General features: G+C 41.5%; 2 protein-coding genes across 3 annotated transcripts in view; one reads left to right on the forward strand and one right to left on the reverse strand.

Moving 5' to 3' along the window:
• CTR9 (CTR9 homolog, Paf1/RNA polymerase II complex component) overlaps positions 1-3,465 on the reverse strand; it is a 31,172-nt gene extending 27,707 nt beyond the window's left edge. The window contains exons 1-2 of the mRNA XM_081840297.1: positions 3,276-3,465; positions 2,149-2,247 (exon numbers count right to left, since the gene is read on the reverse strand). Coding sequence (XP_081696423.1) covers positions 2,149-2,247; positions 3,276-3,320 — 144 coding nt within the window. The 5' untranslated portion in view covers positions 3,321-3,465. The remainder of the gene's footprint in view (positions 1-2,148; positions 2,248-3,275) is intronic.
• IRAG1 (inositol 1,4,5-triphosphate receptor associated 1) overlaps positions 1-20,023 on the forward strand; it is a 117,547-nt gene that overhangs the window by 21,464 nt on the left and 76,060 nt on the right. For both annotated transcript variants that reach the window (XM_081840083.1, XM_081840084.1), the window contains exons 2-12: positions 5,302-5,413; positions 7,528-7,644; positions 7,821-8,001; positions 9,537-9,598; positions 10,481-10,559; positions 12,353-12,508; positions 13,460-13,577; positions 14,635-14,682; positions 15,424-15,573; positions 16,523-16,668; positions 18,519-19,182. In XM_081840083.1, the coding sequence (XP_081696209.1) occupies positions 5,368-5,413; positions 7,528-7,644; positions 7,821-8,001; positions 9,537-9,598; positions 10,481-10,559; positions 12,353-12,508; positions 13,460-13,577; positions 14,635-14,682; positions 15,424-15,573; positions 16,523-16,668; positions 18,519-19,182 (1,767 nt within the window). In that variant the 5' untranslated portion in view covers positions 5,302-5,367. The remainder of the gene's footprint in view (positions 1-5,301; positions 5,414-7,527; positions 7,645-7,820; positions 8,002-9,536; positions 9,599-10,480; positions 10,560-12,352; positions 12,509-13,459; positions 13,578-14,634; positions 14,683-15,423; positions 15,574-16,522; positions 16,669-18,518; positions 19,183-20,023) is intronic.

Genomic DNA, 20,023 nt, shown 5'->3' on the forward strand with positions numbered 1-20,023 from the left:
AACAAGAGCAGTTATTTAAAAACTTAAAATGCATAACATTCAGAGGTGTACACACAAGTGCTCATTTTAAGACGAAAGCTTTAATCATAAACACGCTTACTGGAGAGCAAGTCCTTTTGAACTCAGAGGTAATTACTTTTACATGACATCTATGGCTTGGGCGATTAATCGCCTCTGCTAATGAAGTATCTTTTTTTTTTTTTTTTTTTTTTAAATAATTTTTATTGGGTTTTTACATTTTATAACAACAGACACACACACAAAGACAAAGACAAACAAACACACAAATACAATTACATACCCTAAGTTTCTTTACCCACTTTCATTGACTTCCCCCCACCCCCTCCTCTTACATCCCAATTCCAAAATTAATTCAGCAAGTTCTTACCTAACCTCTTAAAGATATTCACATTGCTTTTAAAAATTAAAATCTTTTGTTTATCTATATTCAACTATCCAATTCTCTTATAATCATTAATTTCTTTTTTTTTAAGGTCGATCTAACTTCCCCTTCACAAATTTTCCCTTTATTATATTAATTATAGGTCACATTGACCAAGTAAAACAAAACATAACATTTTATAATTCTATTCTCTCCCCCCCCTGCCCCGGTTTCTGTCCCTTCCTAGACCAATGTCCAGAAAACAAACAAAAAATATTTCTAGCCCGGATTCCTCACGTCCGAGGCGTCTGATTCTCTGTCAGTCCCTCTCTGCCAGCTATATTGGTAGTCCTCTTTGATGGTCCTAAGACCCCGAAGGAGTTCAGTCAGAGTCAGATCATATTTTCTTTCATTCAGAATGTTAAAGAGTGTTTGCTGCGAAAGACCATCTAGTTTTCCATACTCAAGAGAAAAGTCCCAATCATATTGCTTTGTTCTTTCTAGTTTTAATATTCCAAGTACTCCAGGGGCTTCTCTCTTCTTCTTTCTCATCTTTCGCAGGTCTGTAATCCAGAGGTCTTCTTGCTCATACTCTAACGCTGCAGATTTCTGGTTGATATTTTCCACTTGTAGTGTCTGAACTCCTTCTTTTTTCCCTGTCAATTCCAAAGGCATCTCTTCCTGCTCAGCTGCAGAATTTTTATCGTACATCTCCTTTGTGCATTCAGCAGAGTTGTTTGTTTCAAGATTCAAGGTCATAAAGACTTTACTCAGAGCCATACTCTGCTCCTGCAGGATTCCCACGAGAAAAAACATTTTTTCTATCTCCGCCAGTAATTTTCCCTCTGCAGCCATTGTAATGTCACTAATTCCCCCTAGGGGGCTTTCAGTTATTTAGTAGTCCTTTTCCAATAATCTGTTACTTTGTTATTATCAATACTTTGTTTCCAATCGCCTCAGTCCAAATGTATCAGCTTTAATATCAGCTTTAATTCCAAGAGTCATTAAATAGCAAAATTCTTTACTTTGTCCGCCCGTTTGACAGCTTCTTTGACAGCTGTCAAACTCCTTTCAGTTCTTCCTCCGGGACCCAAATAGGACACTCCCGGGTTCTTTGGGGGGGATACACACAAAGTTCCAAATTCCCTTTCTCTCCAGCACAAAAATCTTGTTCTATCAAATTTGTGAGAAACTTTTAAATCATCAAAACAGTATTCATTCCGCCTTAATTCTCCGTTCCTTGCTTTGAAACGTCTATAAGTAGAGGGGGTGCGGACTTCCCTTTAACACATCCCCCGATCGTGCCGAATTCATAGGATAAAATTTTTAAAGTCCAAATTCCACTACTCACGGGTCCTTTGTTATCCAGTCCAAATTTTGGGAAGAAAGTCAGCGCTCTCCGGCCATGGCTTGCGGCTTCGCTCTACTGAGGTAGCGGTCTACTCTCAGCACCACGCCACTCTCCGTACCCTCTCCGCAGCCTTTAAAAAGGCTCTTCGTGGGTCGGGGAGGGCGCTTAAGGTGCCCACCGAGTCACCAAGTCCGCAGGCTTCCGCGCCTGCGGTTTCTGAGGGTCCCCGTGTCGCCGGCACGGCAAGACCCGTCCTCAGCAGAGCCGATTCCCTCCGGAGCTCGGAGGGAATCCGCCATTAGCCGTTCGCGCTAACCCGGAAGTCCTGCTAATGAAGTATCAGGTGAGAGATAAGGATGGGATACAAGCATAGTAAGTAAATAAATCGGCTACAATGAATTGGCAAAAAACTAACCGCTAGAGCAATCCATATGTGCAGTTGAGTATGTTCCTGTTTCAGAATGCTTATAACTTCATCCCCCTCCGGTAACTGATCGAAGTCAAGCTCAATGACCTAAAAAAAAGTGATATTGTAAATATTAATAACTTTATGAGCTACTAAAGCATGTACTATTCTGCTCATGCACCTTGAGGAAAGTTTTCAAGCACATTTTATGGTAATACACACTAGTTAGCTCCCAAAGATGCTTTAACTGTTCCGACCGCTCAACATGCTCAAAGAGTAAACTATTGAGCCGAGGGGCACCTTACATAATATGGCTTTCCTACACAGGGACACACAGAAAAATAAGAACCCCTGCATGCCTGAAATGGATTGCATGCAAGATTTATGTACTTTCCTGCACAACCGCTATACCTGTGTAGAAAAGGTCTTATGTGAAGTAATTCTAAGCTAGTTGTTGTATCAGTCTAGCATAGTGTTTCCCAAACTTGGGTCTTCAGCTGTTTCTGGACACTTCCCATCATCCCTAGCCAGCAGGACCAATGGTCAGGGATGACGGGAATTATACTTCAAAAACAGCTGGAGACCTAGGTTTGGGAAACATTGGTCTAGCAGCACCTATCAGGCCCAACCAATAAGGCAAAGAAGCACAACATTAAAATCCTCTTTGAATGCATGCTTGCATTTGAAGTGGCAATTCTAAAGGAGGCAAACGCTTTTAAAATACAAAGCCAAGAAGTGGCTATTAGGCGATTGATCTGATGCAGAGTCTGCAACTCCCAGGTCCCACGTACACACACCTGCGGTTGCCAGGAATGCGCAAGGATGGAAAAACCCGACCCGTTTATCAGTACTGTCCTGTCTCTCTCTCTCACACACGAGGAAAGTTAATCTTATGGGCCTAGAATCAGCAGCTTAGTGGGTTGTAACATCACTTTCCACAACTCTGCAAAACGCACTGGGTGACGAGGGAAGGCGGGCGCGGGGTCGCCCTTAAGCCCCTCATTACACCTCTCCAGCCACGGAGCAGGCGGGAAGGAGAAAAGCGAAGCCAGCGGCTGAACTCCTCAATAAAGAGGAGCCCCCCACCACCACCACCACCACGAGCGCCCCCCGGAGACCCCCGCGCCGCCCCTCACCTCGTCCGTGTCCCGGAGGGGGATCTCGATCGAGCCGCGAGACATGGCGGCAGCGGGCACCGCGTCCCCAGGGGCCGCCTCAGCCGAGCAACTTCACACGACGCCTCCGGCTCCTTCTCGACGAGGTGCCTCCGCGTTCCGCTCTCTCGGAAGCAGGTCCCGTCGCCGTCCGGGTCCGCGCAGCCGCTTCCAGGCCTCGACCTCGGAAGTGCTCGTAGGGAAGGGCGTGGAGAAGGAGAGGCGAAGGCGGCGCTACTGTCGTCGTCGTCTGTGGCTCCCGCCTCTGTTGCTCCGCCGCCTTCGCTCTCCCCGGCCTTCTCCTGCAGGGGGCAGCGGACCACGAGAGCGGGCGCCGAAAAGAGCGGCCTACCTGGGAACGGGCCCTCCTCCTCCTCAGTAACATAAACGCCTTTAAAAAAAAGGCCGAATCCGCTCGTTATGCAGAACGGAGAGGCGGAATTCTGGACCACTTCCCTCGGACGGAGGAATAATGTCGGAATGCCTCCGTGTAAAGTAAAAAACAGAAGCGAAACACGCACACTTAAGTTGAATCGAGTGAAATAGGTCACGGATTTTATAGCATAGCCCGTTCCCTGAGACGCTGGTTGGTTTCGCACAAGCGGATTGTAAAGCCGGGGAAGAGTAAAAGTTTGCGCCGCATTTTGCAGCCTAGAATTCCTTACCAGCGCGTTCTGCACAATTTGGTAAAGAAAACGGCCGGCAGCATGGCTTGAGGCATGCCCAGAGACTAAAGTGCTTATACCTGTAATGTTATTTAAAAGAATCAACAGCAGTTCATAGTGCAACCAAACGCGTGTCTCCCCACAAGTAAGCCCTACTGAATTCAATTGGGGTTACTCCCAGAAAAGTAGACGTTCAGTTGAATTCAATGGGGTTTACTTAGGAGTGGTGGTGTTGTTTAGTCGTTTAGTAGTGTCCGACTCTTCCTGACCCCATGGACCAGAGCATGCCAGGCCCTCCTCTCTTCCACTGCCTCCCACAGTTTGGTCAAACTCATATTTAGAGTAGACATACCGGTACCTATAATTGCACTTTGTTCTCTTGAGCGGGGTAGAAGAAGAAGAAGAAGAGTTTGGATTTGATATCCCGCCTTTCACTCCCCTTCAGGAGTCTCAAAGCGGCTAACATTCTCCTTTCCCTTCCTCCCCCACAACAAACACTCTGTGAGGTAAGTGGGGCTGAGAGACTTCAAAGAAGTGTGACTAGCCCAAGGTCACCCAGCAGCTGCATGTGGAGGAGCGGAGACTCGAACCCGGTTCCCCAGATTACAAAGCTACCGCTCTTAACCACTACACCACACTGGCTCTCAGAAGATGCAGCTTGACATTAGTACAGGTACAAACACGGATGCAAACTGTCAGCCTGCTCATTTTATTTCACACAACCTAAAACACCTGCTAAATCTGTTGACGTTGCACCCAAATTCACTGCCTGAACGTTATTTTCAATTAAAAAATGAGCTATGGTCAACTTACCACCCCTCCTGTTTCCAAAGCAGATGTAGGACAAATGAACAACATGCAAGAGGGCCTTCAGCAATGTATGTTGTGTGTGCATACTGACTGATCCTTGTTCAAGAATAAAAGTGTTTCATATACTTAAAAGCAGTATTATCTCCAAAATGTTGGAACAGAACTAACCCAGGGTTCATGTTTCCTTTGGAAATGAGACACAGCGGAGATTGTGGTGTCTTTATGATATATGGCTTGTTTGCAACCTGAGCCTACAGTAAAAGGGTTCAAAGCATTAAGCTCCAAGCGGGTACTGTTTCTCTCATGGCAGTGGATCCAAACTGCCAGATCCCACCAACTCATTCTTCCTCCAGCGTGCAAAAAAACTCAACTATCTTTCTCTCAAGCTCTACTTTTTGTGTCTGCTAACTCTCAGCTTAGGGCGGGACTCCATGCATGGCTATATGTATATTAAATACTTGTTATGTTAAATACTTTGAATACTCTAAAGACTAATGGAGGTGCTAAGTATTATTATTATTATTATGTTTCAGTGAAGTTCGTGTTATAGGACAGACACAAATTAGAAAACATCTCTTTGAATCTGTAGTTCACTAAACATGAATTACACATCAAGTATTTCTTCACAAGGCATGCTGTTATCAGGTAAGAGTCTTACTTCACAACTGAATAGCTGCTGTTTTTCCTGAGCTTACACGCAGTATTGGAAAAACATTAAAAACTGTATTGAGGAGGAGAAAGGAAACAAGCAGGTGTGGGGAAGAGTTAAGCACTCCATTCCTGTCAATCAGTTATTTCCTGCAATAGTTCCTGTGTCCCTGCATTTCACTTACAAAGAAAGCACACATGTTCTCAGCCCTGTTCTTGATAATGTGGTGTTCCACCCTCACATACAAAGGTATAGAATGGCTATAGCTCTGTTCCTTAATTGTTTCCCACAACTGTTTCCCCACCTTCAAACCACTTGAGGAACAGTTTGGCTCCTATTTTGTCACTAATATTGCACTGCCTATTGTTTCAGGGAGAGTGTGTGATAAAGTCAGAGTGGCAGCAGAGAAACTTTATATATTTACTCAGGTATATGAACTTTCAGGATTTATGAAAAATGCCTCTTACTGGGAGCAAAAACAAACGTTTGGCATGGAACAGAACTCCATTTGCTACAGATCTAGCTAGCTTCCTCCATGGCTTCTCCCACGCTATCTGTTTTGTATGAAATCACTATGCTATGTGTGCCTCACTCACATTTTACAGGTAGTGGGTGTCTACCCAAGTCCACCACCCATTTGTAACCCTCTCAATGCTTGTTTCATCTCTTTACTTAACACAGAAGGTCTGGGATGTTGTTGGAGAAGGACAGATGGGTAGCACCATATTTACAGGAGCAGATACCCTTAGCAATACTTTTCAGGTTGTTTTTTTCAGAGGCATGATTTTGACATGGGCAGTGATGTGTTCATACCTCATCATACACACAGTATAACCATCCTTCCTAATTGTGGGCACTGTTTGATAAAGCCATAAAAAGTCAGAGTTACTGTAAACACTTTTCCAGCCATAATTCGAAATATATTAAAATATTAGCAAAGTACTGCTTAAATCAGGAATAGCCAATGTGATGCACTCTAGATTTTGTTGGGACTACAGCTTCCCTCATCCCTTACCAGCATGCCAGTGGCCAGGGATGATGGGAGCTACAGTCCCCCAAACACGCAAAAGACCCCTCATTTTCTACCCCTGGATTGAATGAAAAGGTGTTACAGCACTATAAAACGAAGAGTTAAAATATTTTTAATCGTGTGTCATTCCTACTTAAACACTTCCAATTCAAAATGAATGTGGAAAGACTTTTTTAAAAATTCATGGGCAGTAATAGGTAAACACAAATAGATAAACACTTGGTGGTAAATCAGGGTGGAGAGACCATGGCCCTCCAAGTGTTTCTGGATTGCAATACAAGAATCACAGTCCAACATCATCTACTGTTGAAAATTGTAGTCCATCCAAATCTGTAGGGCCATCACTGTGCTAAATAAATAATTCTTTAATAAATTATCACCTGAAATTAATATAATTTTTAATTGCTGCTCAGGGTAGCTGAACCATCTCCACCTACAGCAGCTACATCATGCTTCCCGGTGTGGACTGAACACAGCAGGATGAACATAGAGAAAATGTGTGATATCCCTAATTAGTATGGAAATGCAATTGCAATTCTGTTTGTAGAAAAGAGCAATGATTTATACACTCCTAGGAACCAGTCAATGTTTACATAGTTCAGTCTTCTGTTTCCAGTAGTAAAAGCTTTTTTTCTGCCTATATGCTGTTCAGGATGTTCATTTCAGTATGCTCAATTTGTCTCTGGTTTTGGAAGTGCTAATACTTATAGATTTGGTTCTTGGATCTGGTCCTAAACGTTATGTAGGATTACAACACATGCTTCAGCAGAGCCAGTTAATATTACAAAATCTCTTTTCACAAACTGCCATTGTAATGTGTTAAGCTCTAAGCCCTCTAAGGTTCAGGTTAAGTACTAAGGGAACTAATGAGCACTGGGTTTTAATTTCTGTACCTTTGTGGGAATTTGACAGCTTACACAACCATTGGCTTTGATAGAATTGTAAATTCATACCTTCTTCTGAGAGAAGGCTGATAGGGAGATTGTTTTTAGGCATACCGTTTCTTGAAAATGTAATCTACAGTTTTGTTTTTTAAGTGCTTTTTAAGTATCCTATCTTTCCATACCACTTTCATTTTAGGAAATGCCAGCTCTTTAGTTGATGAATTTGTAGCAAACAACATGTCACTCTCTGCTAATTGCTTGGAAGATGATTTAATCAACATTGCTTTTGAAGTTTGCAACACTAAAGAAACAGGTACGTTTGATGCTTTTCTAGATCTTATTCCTATGAGCAATTGGGTGTGTAGAGTGAAAGTTTGTACATTTATTTGTAACCTTTCAATAAAACTTATCCAGCCTTTCCTTATAACGTTTGCAATGTAAAATTAAAATCACTGCTTCTTCCCTCCCACCCTGCTTTTTAAATAACAGAAGGTGTACCTGCATATGCTTTTATAAAGTATTTGGAGGATATGACTGGGCATAGCCTTGAGAATGGTAAACTGCTCACGCTCTACAACATGCTGGACCCGAAAAGGCAAAATGTTCTTGTTGACAGAGAAACATTTCATGAAACTATGAAAGAATGGATAGCCATATGCTGTCAAGATTGGTAAGTGAAAGTCCATTTTACTCTTCTCTGCTTTCCCATTGGCTTTAATTGAGATACAATTTGATATAATTTCTAAAACGCAGAAGCAGTGGCACTTGTACTCTGTTCTTCATTCTTGGACTCTGACCGCTTTGGGGCAAAGCTGGAAGCATGCATAGTCTACAGGGTGGGTAATGGGACCAGAAGTAGAATGGCAAAGCTGTTGCTCATTACGTTGTTTCCCACTGCCCAAGCCCCTTTATGCACACACCTTAAGTAGTGGAGCTACATGTTATGAAGCACATGGGTTACTTAGATTCTCTTAAGATTTACTTTTAAACTGCAGTTACAAATGTACAGGATAATGTATTTGCATTGTAATTGTAATATGGGGGCAGAAAAATTGCAGAGGAGAATTGCTGAAGAGCACATCTGGTTCCTCAAAAATGCCACAGTTCTGGCTAGTTTTCCTAAGATGGCTTTCTTCCAACTGGGCTCTGACTCCAGAATAAGTCTTAACTGTAAGGGAAAATAGCCTGGGATGGTGGCAGAGGGGGATGTTTGTATTTGAGAAAGTGGAAACTGATAAAAGAACTGTTGAGCACTGCCTCCCTGCCTACAAGTTCTTTCCCACAAATCACCTCAGTCTCTACATTCAGGTTAATCAACAGGTGTGTGTTTGGGAAACTGTTTTATAAGACATGGGTTCTGCTATGATATTTATTTCATTTATTGTCTTTTTCTTTAGTATAGTGTTTTTTGGGGGGGTGTCTATTAAGGACACATTTTGCTTATGAAATACACACGTGGAGAGGGAGACAATAGGGGTTGGATGGTGTATAGTACAACCAGTGCTTTTTTGCACCTGGAGCTTAGTTCTGGCAACCCTCAGGTGGGTGCCATTGCCATTATAAGAGAACCTCTTTTTCTAGAAAAATAGCACTGAGTACAACTCTGAGGTAGAATTCTTTGATTCTGTTTTGTTCCCTGCTGTTGACTTTCAGACTCATGTACTGTATGATTCCCAAGCACTCAGGTATGAAAAATTGGATTGATTGTTGCCTAGGGAGACAAACAGAGGAGTAATTTTATAGATAACATGGGCATTCTGTCTCTCCATATATTACCTCTCTGTTCTGCTGGATATAAATAAGGATGAGGCTGAAGCCAAATGTTCTCCTCTTAATTTTTTGACTTCACTATTAAGGTGACTAGGAAATGCATCCCTAATATGGTGCTGGAAATTCTAATTCTCAATTTCTGCTTAGCCTTTATCTCTAGCTACTTGTGGAGAAGATCTCAAGCACTTAGAGACAGTTTGAAGTGCAGTCCCTAGATCATTGTTAATAGAATAAGATTTTGGTCAAAATATTACTTCACAATATTTTATCACATTAATTCTAGGGTTTCTCTGTGAATTCTATAGCTTAAGCTTAATATAACGAAGTTGTTTGCATAAATTCAGTAAAAGAATTTTGCAAGTTCTTGAAAAATCAACCTTACCATTACCAAATGTCTTCAGATGGTTTCAGAACAGCTTTTTTTTTTTAACCTAGCATTTCAGAAACAGAAGTTGACAAGTTCACTACTACCACTAACAGAAATTTGCATTGCAATGGTGAGTAGGTGGGTGGCTTACTTCTCCAGTCATGCATTATTCTTCACAGATGTGGATGCTATTTCTGTTAAAAGCAGAATCAATCATGACTTATTTCACTGACTACTATGAATGCAGTGTTTGTGTCAGGTCCTGTGGTACCTTGGGTTACAGATGCTTCGGGTTACAGATGCTTCAGGTTACAGACTCCGCTAACCCAGAAATAGTACCTCGGGTTAAGAACTTTGCTTCAGGATGAGAACAGAAATCATGTGGTGGCGGTGCGGCGGCAGCAGGAGGCCCCATTAGCTAAAGTGGTAACTCAGGTTAAGAACAGCTTCAGGTTAAGAACAGACCTCCAGAACAAATTAAGTTCTTAACCCAAGGTACCACTGTATCTGGAACTGGCCTTGTGGGCTGTCCTGGGAAATTTTTAATCAAATTATCCAGGAGAAGCTGTAAGCCTATGCTTAATAAAGGACAATTGCCACCAGTACTGTCATTAGCTTGAAGGGCATTACCCAGCACAATTTTGGTCTAGTGAATGTGGATAGAATGGGGGTGTGGTGGACAGAATGTTGAATGTAGATCTGGATTCAGTTCTTCACTAAGTCTTACTCAGTGGCCTAAGCTACTTCAAAGTGAACCTTCTGTTTTTCATGCAATTATTGTATTGGATTTTTATTTAAAGAAAATTAGATATGCTTAAGCTCAGCTGCCTCAAGTATGCCTAACACTTGCATTACGGCCAACATCTACACATTCATCTTATGTGCCTACTTCTCACAGGTTTGTGTTACAGTGTTCCCAAAACCTAGCTTGAAACAACCAATGCCGCCAACACAATGTTGATACGTATTGCAAAACAACATTTAATACAACACCCTTTCCCCCCTTGAACAGATATGATGTCCTTCTTATCTGATGAAGATGCTGACATATATGAAGGAAGACCTGGAGATTCTGAAATGGACATTTCCAAGTAATGTTTATGAATATGAAAGTTGAAGGAATTCAGTTGTGTACATTGTGTGGTGTTGTTGTTTACATTGTAAGACGGGCAACACCATTGCCTCTTTCAAGGCAGTGGGCATAACTCAATGCCATCCTATTAGATTTTGTCAGCTATGATGGGTGGGGTCAAAAGGGCACGTTGTTGACCTCACCACCCCAATCCTGTCCACGTCCTTGGCTGAAACAACTGAATCCTACCAGGTATAATTTGATGGTGGTCCAGGAACCTCCAATGGACCTGAACTAACTGTGGCATCAAGTTAACATGGCATCAAGTTAACACAGATTTGGGTGATTTTGTCCATAAAGTGGTTCACAAATCTCTCACAGCAGGCTATTGACTGGTGGTTTTTTTTGGGGGGGGGGGTTGGTCAACGATAGCACTCTGGTCTGGACCAGCTGGTTTACCACTCTAAACAGTGAATTGCTGGGCAATTTACTGAGGATGTTACAGAGACAGAGTATTAGACCCCTGCAGGGAGGTTGAGTCATAGCCAATCCAAACCTCACTAGTGAATGATATGCCCATGACTGTGGGGCAGTATTCACCCACTGATTTTTCTCAGTGTGCTCTGTAGCAAAAACCTAGGACATCTGTGGTATACGTTGGGTGCATGATGTATTGAGACAGCTCCATGGTTGCCATGGCTGCCAGGAAGTCCTGAAGTGGCTCACATAGGGCAGCATCAACATAGATATTGATGACCCTCAGAACTAATGTCCTGGGATTCTCCAACATTACCCCTCCACCATCTCAGTCAGGGAAGTTGTAGAGCTGCAAGGCAGATGGTACTTCAACTAGAACTCTGTTCTGTGTCTGGCTCCCAGCACCAAGTACAAAGTATCACACCCAGGTCCCAGATGGTCTGGCCTTCTGGTGAGAATGATGGGATTCTTATGGATAACTGCCATGCCCCCTCCCTAACCCTCCAACCTTGACTGGCACAGCACTGAATAACCAGGCATGAAAAGCAAGGTAAAGTCAGCCCTACCTCCCCAGGTCTCTGTAACACACCAGATTGGGCACCTCAGCCATGATCAAATAATGGATAATGGATGAGAATTGTTTTATTAGACTGACCTGGCATTAAGTAATACTGGATGGGAGGGCAGGCCAGCATGCTACCCAAGTCTGTGTTGGGGGAAGGCTGAGCAAGGCAACAGGTGCCAAGCATCTACTCCCTACTTTTCTATGACAATATTGCCTATTCCCTGTTCCATTCCTCCCACACCCCAGGTCCTTAGCAATAGCTGCTTCCTGAATCTTCCTCACCTTCTGTCTCTGCTAAAGGCACATAATGCTGTTGCTGGTTTTTTCCTCTGCCCCAAGGCCACTGTTGAACATCAGTGGGAGAGCTCAGTATCATACTACCACCCACCGAGCATTCTGCGTATGTACCCTCTAATGGTTTCCATGTTCTCACCAGATTGCCATTCCCCAGTAGTCTATCTCTCACCAAGAGGCTGGGTGAGGCACATACACATCTGACAAGTTTTTTCCTGGCTCTTGCCCAGGAATCAATCCAATTAGTAATCAAACATTTTGTAGGGTTAATGCAAAGGCTTGGACAAGCAAGTATTAGCATGATTATTCCTTAGGTTCTGTTCATGTCATCCCAGCTAGGATGGGCACACTGGATCAGGGTGGGTGGATATTAAGTACACATTAGATTTGCACTTAATGACTTGTAAACCTGCCAAAGGTTATAAACTGAGGAAAAGGTGTCTTAATACTGAAGGCCTACATTTTAATTTATTAAGGGCTTTCGACTTAAACAGCAGTGTTGAAGACTTAAAATACATGAATCAGAAAATGACTGCACAATTACTGGGAATGCAGAAAGTAATGGAGTTGTCTGAGGAATCCTATCTGCAATTGACAGATGATATTGTAGAGCTGAGAGACAGACTGGCAAGGTATTATTTTCTAAGTGTGTGTGTATATATACTCTTTCCTTTTCTCATTTTTGGAAGCACTGTTTGAAAGCATGTTATTATGGCTGCGCTGCCAGTGTACAAAAAGGTAAACTCACAGATCCAACTTCTTGAGTGGATCGCTTTAAGAGAAGTATTTAGATAGATTGGTGGGTGGGTAAGAAACAGGACCAACCTGACATAGCCTATTCTTCTGATCAGTACTCACATGTAGTTTAAAAGCCAACAAGGCTAGGTGGTGCTGGGCTCCATTTTTCAAAGCAGTGCCTTTTCTGACTTTATAAGTAGGCAGTATTAATGTTCTATTTAGTTTGCAACCTGTTCCTATGCATGTTTAATTGGAGGTTTCTCCAAGTAGGTTCCGTGGGACATTCCAGGCAAGTGGCCCCATTGGGAATTTTGTAAAGATGCTGTGGGGTATGTAGCATAATACCAAATGGATGCTTTGGGAGTAAGGCATAATGGCTGCCACATCTAAAGGAGCAAAAAAAAAGAACACAACCACAAAATGCTGCAGCCATGCCCCTCTCCCATTATCCCTTCCTCAGTGGTAGAAAAATACACCTGTATCAGCTGCCACTGTGCTTGCTCACAGAGAGAAGTTATTTTCACTTCTCCTCTGTTCAGAACAGATGTGAGGCTGGGTGTCCAATCCTGGCATCCAATGAAATGTGGGCATGTTTGAAGGGCATTCAGGACAGTAGAGACTGAGCTAGTGAAAACAGGAACTGAGTGGGAACCTTATTGTGGCTTTTTGAAGCAATGTTTACTAAGACCTTCTGTGGGTGCTATACTGGCGGGACAACCCTGATGTAACTTGTTGGTTCATCTTTTTTTTTTACGGCTTTTGTGCCTTGTCCAGCTTGTGAACTTTGCTGCTGCTTAAGAGCTTTCTAAAGACTCTACTGAAATGTATATAACCTTTTTTTTAAGCATGCAGAAGCCTTTAGAAAACTACAAAAACATATGGCGTGAACTTGAAGACACCAAGAATAAAATGGCAAGCTTGCATGAAGAGAATGGTGTGATCCGTAAATGTGTCGCAAGTCTGGTATTTAACAGCTCATTTTTTACTGAGGTTGCTGCTTTGAGAGAGATAATGAATTCATTAGTAGTTGACATTTTGACCCTAATATGTTCAGAACTTTATTTTATTTTTAAATGGTCTTGCCAATAATCTGAACATCATCAAGTATAAATTCAAAAAACGCTATTTTTCAAACTCATGCATTGTTCACATGCACTTTGATCCTGATATCTGGAACTGGCTGCCAATGACTCCTGCTAGTTGTATGCTTTGCAGTAAACCCAAGTTTGCTGCCATGTAATGAGTGAAATGACTGGGGGTTTGAATGTAGGATGCTTCAAACGATTTGATGGTAATCTGGCCTTTTACCCACTGTCCATGAGCAGCCATGTACTGGTGTTTTTATGGGTACTTTATTGTGCTTGAGAGCCAAGGCTTAAGAAACCAGATTGCAGAAAGGCCTTTGGACAAGCACAAGACCCTTACCATATAATTTATGGTGCCTTCAAACCCAGAAGCCAGCCATTGTGAATGGCATTTTGAGCCCCTTACACTTGAAGCCAAGTGTTGTTCATTCTGGCTTACCCATTGTGCTTATACAACCACCAGACCAGCTGCCGGGGGCTACAGGGGCAGCTTCTACTGTGGATAAAGTAAATGGGTCCAGACCCTTGCTTCAAGCCACCAAGAGGGCAAATCTTAATACAGTGCCTAGCAAATTGTAGCATGCAGCTGTGAGACGTCACCGTTGCGGGTGGAGTGTGTGTGTCCTATGCTTCAGTGTGTACACACAGCCTGTGTAGCACTTTAATATACCTCTCACACACTCATGAAAACTGGGATTTTCTAATGAAACCAGTGGTAATAACAAAAGGGCTACCTTTTCTCAACCAGCCCTGTCCATGATTGGCTACATTGTCATTTTTCCAGCCTTAAATTCAATAATGCAGACAGACCCATCCATTCCTTACCTCCACATAAGCTTTGTGTAAGCAAATGCTCAATAAGTAGTTTGTCTGGAAGGGCCCTGAGTCTCTCCACCCCCTAATGCATTTTCATTCATTTTCATTTCTTAAAACAGAAAGAAAGCGTGAAGTCCCTTGGTATAAAACTTGTTTCGCTAGAGGAGGTAAGTGTTTTTTTTTTGGTAGCCATAAAATTTGCCCATGGGGCATATGTACAAAGCTCCTTGCATCGAGTCAGACAAATGGTCCATCTAGCTTGCCATTGTCTGCAGTGACTGATAGCAGCTCTCCAGGTTTCTGACAGAGGTCTTTCACTGGGAGATGCCAGGGATTGAAGCAGATACTCTGCCACAAATCTATGACACTTCTGAACAAACATCTAATATTAAAGGGGGTGGGGACTAAAGGGAGGACTACGATTTTGTTTATTCAGTATGCTATAATCTTATTTCAAACATTTCTTTTGCCTGGTGTTTGATTTTTATCAACATATTGCTTTTGTCTTGTTGGATCAATATTTCATATTTGTTTTGAAGACTACTCACATCTTCAATTCCTTTCAGTCGGTGATTACACTGCTAGTGAGTTAACCACCTAGGGGAAAAAACTGGTTGGCCTAAAGAGATTATCTTAATCATGTTGCTGATTTAAGTGTTTCTTTTTCAGCTGCCTTCTTTGTAAATTCTGTAGTCTGCAGCTGAATGAAATTTAATCTGCCATAAATAAACAATACTTCTAGAGTATGCAGTATAACATGAACCATCTCATGGGGGATTGCAACTGAATTCTCTGTTAGAAACAATAAATCCATTTACACGTGTCTGCATCCTTTGTATTGTGAAGAATATACACATTAACATATAATCCTTTTGGTAATTTGCACTAATCTATCTCTTTGGCATTAGAATGCAAAAGCCCATGAGGAAAGAAATACTTCCATGAGGAAAGCCCATGAAGCATTATTGTTTCTGCATTCAAGGGAACACTTTAAGAACTTTTTACAGGAAATAGTCTCTCAGAAGGATAACATGTTTCAAGCCCTGATAGAAGAAATTGTAAGTAGTTCTATTACTGAATGTTTATTCTGGTGTTTCATATGTGGAGACTGTCAAGAAGTAAAAATGTTCTAACTCCCACCTCCTCTGCCTAACTAGGCTCAAACCTTTAATCTCTCATTCACCTCTTTTCTTAAAGGACAGAATAACAAAGGGATTACTAAATATAGAACAGGCTTCCTCAAACTCAGCCCTCCAGATGTTTTGAGACTACAATTCACATCATCCCTGCCCACTGGTCCTGCTAGCTAGGGATCATGGGAGTTGTAGGCCAAAAACACCTGGAGGGCCAAGTTTGAGGAAGCCTGATATAGAATGTGTGTATGTCACAGTGGGCTTCCAGGTAGGAGTTTATTGTAGGATTCGTGTTTTTTACGGATGTAGGTTTTTCACAGCATTCACTCAACATCATTGACATCAAAATGTCAGTTTATTCACTCCTCCCGCCCTTTAATCTGGATTTACACTTCCTATGGAAAATCTTGTTACCAAGAATCTATTTGCAATATCTGAACAAGCTATTTGCAGTATGAAGCCCCATCTGGAAGCAACCACAGTGATGTCTGTATTGAATCAAGATTTGCCTTGAATGTAAAGCAAACAAATACATTATATTTGTACAAAAATAATAAATGTGAACTAGATAATGTGTCAGAAGAGGGCAGTATTCAATTATACAATCAGAGTAGAAGCTAGTTAAGTAAAAGGTATGTGCCTTTTTGGTTATTTTCTAAGACTTTAACCTTATGGGATTGTAAAGCCTATTTTTATGATCTGTAGTTCTGATTAAACCTAGGCTGCACTTTGTCTTACAGTTATTCATGAGTCTTGTTACAGCTGATAAATTATAATCACAGGACTGAGGACTCTGTAATATGTTTCAACACCTGAAAGCATCTTTTGTTCTGTAGTTTTCCCCTGTCAAACATCTATATCCTTATCTTTCTAGGAGCTGAAACAGAAAATGGATCACTCACTAGTAACTGTATTACAGACATTGGCCAACTTATGCCCATTCTTTGAAACTTGGAACAAAGTCGTAAAAAGATTAGAAACATTTCTGGAAGGGCCACAACTTTGGATGAAATCTCCTTGGTATGTTTTGTTTTTCCTTAAATCAAGAGGCAGCAATCTTAAGCATACTTAACTTGGAAGTAAATCCTTCTGACATTAAATGGACTTGCTTCAGGGTAACATAGATGAGCCTTGGCTGCCAGATTTTTGTACAGGAGCAAACAATGACATAATCATCAAGAGTTCAGCTGCAAAGTGAAAAAAACATTTTTGAGGCCAAATTGTGAGTGGGATGTCTGTCATGAGCTGACTGTAAATTGTCTTTTTGTCTTGGAAAATCCAATTGTGTGACTCCACCCAAAATGAAGTATAGAGGGGGGGGGGATCCTTAAATCTCTCATGTTAATCTCTACTCCCTCTTTGATTGTCAAAGCTTGAACTTTTGTTCAGTCCTAGATAAGTGTCTAGTAGACAACCAGATGTCACCTAGTAGACAGTTTTTAGAAGGCTAGTGGCAGGAAGCAGTTGTGGATGCCAAGGATAATATCACTTGGGTGTGCCACAAGGTTACCAAAATTGCTCAGGTGGAGATTTGTAGGGTTGCTGTTGTTGGCATCCGTCTGTCTCAAGGGACAATGGAGTGCACCTCTGGGGTGAAGTCAATTTGCTACATTAGCAGCAGCAAAGTGACCTCCCTGGGATGCAAGTCTGAGCAGTGTGTTTGGAGGTCCCCTCTGGAATGGTAAAATCTGGGACATTTGAAAGGCACAGGAACTAAGCTTCCTTCAGAACCAGAAGAGCACCTCAGGATGATTTGCAAGGCAATGGCGGCGGGGGTGGGGTGGGGGTGGGACCACAGGGCTAAAGTTAACTAAAAAGAATCCCTGAATGAGGGCAAGATTCATAATTCTCTTGGGGGGTTGGGGGACTTATGGTAAGAAAATCATCCTGGAAGCTGTAAAAAGGGAGGGTCATAAGAAGTAGTTAGGGTTTCATCCATTTAATCCTAGCCATGTCTACCAAGAAGTAAGTCCTCCTCAATTCAGTGGGGCTTCCGGCTAGGTAAGCAGTTAGGATTGCAGCCCTAGTTGTTCATTTTGAACAGGAAGTCACATATTTACATTATATTGCATTTATAGAACATAAAAAATAAATGGGAAAACTATACCTAATATAAGTTAGCCTGAGTGGAAGCCAGAGGGTTTCGGGTGGTTGGTTTTTTTTAGTGCTTGAAGGCTATGATTTAGCCAAAATGGCATTTAACTCACTCCAGTTTCTCTAAGGCTTAGATAAATGTCAGCTATTTATAACTCCTAAATTTCAAAATAAAACATAATACTGTTTTAAAGATTTCAAGGCACATCTTTATAATACTTTGCTTAGCGGTGTTTGTTTCTTTTTTTAAAAAAAGAATTTAACCTTTTGGTACCTAACAAAAATAGGAAGGGGGAAAGGACACTAACAATAGTGAAAAGATAAATCCTGCCATCCGGGAACATCTAATCTCATGTATACATTTCACTTTCTTTAGTGGGATTGTGTTATTATCTGTGTTATGGTTTAGTTAATGTTTAGAGAGTCTTGCATCTTTGTTTACCGCTGGGCAAAATAAAATGGGAAAGTGAATCCTTGTTCTAAATATAACTAGGAGGCAAGTTAATAAATCAAGGTTGAATGGAGTGCACAGCCCACAGTATGAAAAGGCCATGTTTTTAAATGAGGAATTCCTTCTGTGCAAAGAATATTCATGTGCCCATTGGAATTCCCACAGCACTAAGACAAAGGCAACTCTCTTGGCTGGAAAACATAATGGCAACATTGGTTCAGAAGCCAATAGTATCTCAACTGAATATGGGCAGTTTTATTAAATATACATAAGGAAACAACAACAACAAAAATCCTAATCTTTATTGCCCCCCTTTATTTTATAGCCTTAATGTTGAACTTCATGAGGAGGTGGAATTGGGTGAAACAAATGAACAATTGGAACAAAGCACACTTGAAGCAGAGTTTCAAGCTTCCACAAACTATATGATGAATTGTGACAGTTGCTGCTTTGAGAGAGCGAACATCAGAACTTCCAAAGAGTACCATGGAGCCAATCTAAGCAAAAAAGCTTTGCAAAATGTAAATGCAATCACTTTCAGCACCCAAACGTTAACACAAACTCCAGAAAAAGACCAAATATTGGTACAATGTCAGACCTGGAAAAAATTATTAGAAGGGGAAAAATGGTGGAATCCAGAAGGAAGGCTGGAAGCTATTTTGGAAATTTCTAAGACACTGGCAAATGACAAGAATACTGTGTTAGATGAAAAAAAAGAGTCATGTAAAGAGGAACATAAAATTCAGCCAGAACAAAAGAAGGGAAACCTAGTTGCAGCTATAAAACTGAAAGAACTGGTTCTTAGAATTCCCCAAGATCTCTGTGAGAGTGTATCAGAAAGCAAAGTGACAATTCTATACGCCCAACAGATGATAAAAGCACTTCAGCTGTGGATTTCTGAAGGGGAAGGAAACTTTCTGTTTCAGAAAAACTCAAAAAAAACAAAGGAGAATTTTCAAATGGATAAAAGGATGCCAAACTTCACTCAGGTAGTGTATGGAAAGCAAAACTTAATATAATTTGAAGCTCAATGAGCATTATAATAGCTCATTTCTGTTGCCTTCATAGGAAGACTTCCCTGCTTCAGTGCACTTTATTGTTAACTTCAGTTAACAAGCAGCATGCATACTGTACTCATTTAGCTCATTTAAGATCTGTACCCATAGACTTTCTATAATAGCTAAACAATTTTATTAAAATAGGTAACTACTTGAGGGTCCTGAAAGCAACTCTGAAGCTATTTTGAGCACATAGAAGCCAAAGCAGCCAAAATGTGGGGATAATATCCAGTGTTAATCAGAGTAGACCTGCTGCTGCTACTACTACTAATATTTTCATTATTTATACCCCCGTTTGAGAGCCAAAACACATGCACCTATGAGCACAGCTTCATGGGATAGAGCTGGATAGCTCAGTTGGTTACAGCATGGTGCTGATAATGCCAAGCTTGCAGGTTTGATCCTGGGACAACTGCATATTCCTGTATTGTAGGGAGTTGGACTAGATGATCCTCAGAGTCCCCTCCAAATCTACAATTCTATGATCAATAGGAGTTCAGAAGATTATGGGAGAGAGGGACCAAAAAGGTCATGTGTGTTGTGTGAAGACATTCCCACCACATCTCTAATGGGAACAACACAGTGATTTGACCTTGCTGTGTTTTAAGCTGCTAATGTGAACATACAGTTTACTTCTTTTCAGACACTATATGAAAAGGGGAAACAGGGAGCAAGCTGAAGCATGCCCAGCCTCCTCACATTAATTATAAGGTCCGAAATAGCCTTCATATGTATGTTGTAGGTGTAGAGAGCACTGTCTACACATTTAGGA

The sequence above is a fragment of the Podarcis erhardii genome (assembly GCF_964252035.2).
Source record: "Podarcis erhardii genome assembly, chromosome: 1".
Taxonomy (NCBI): domain Eukaryota; kingdom Metazoa; phylum Chordata; class Lepidosauria; order Squamata; family Lacertidae; genus Podarcis; species Podarcis erhardii.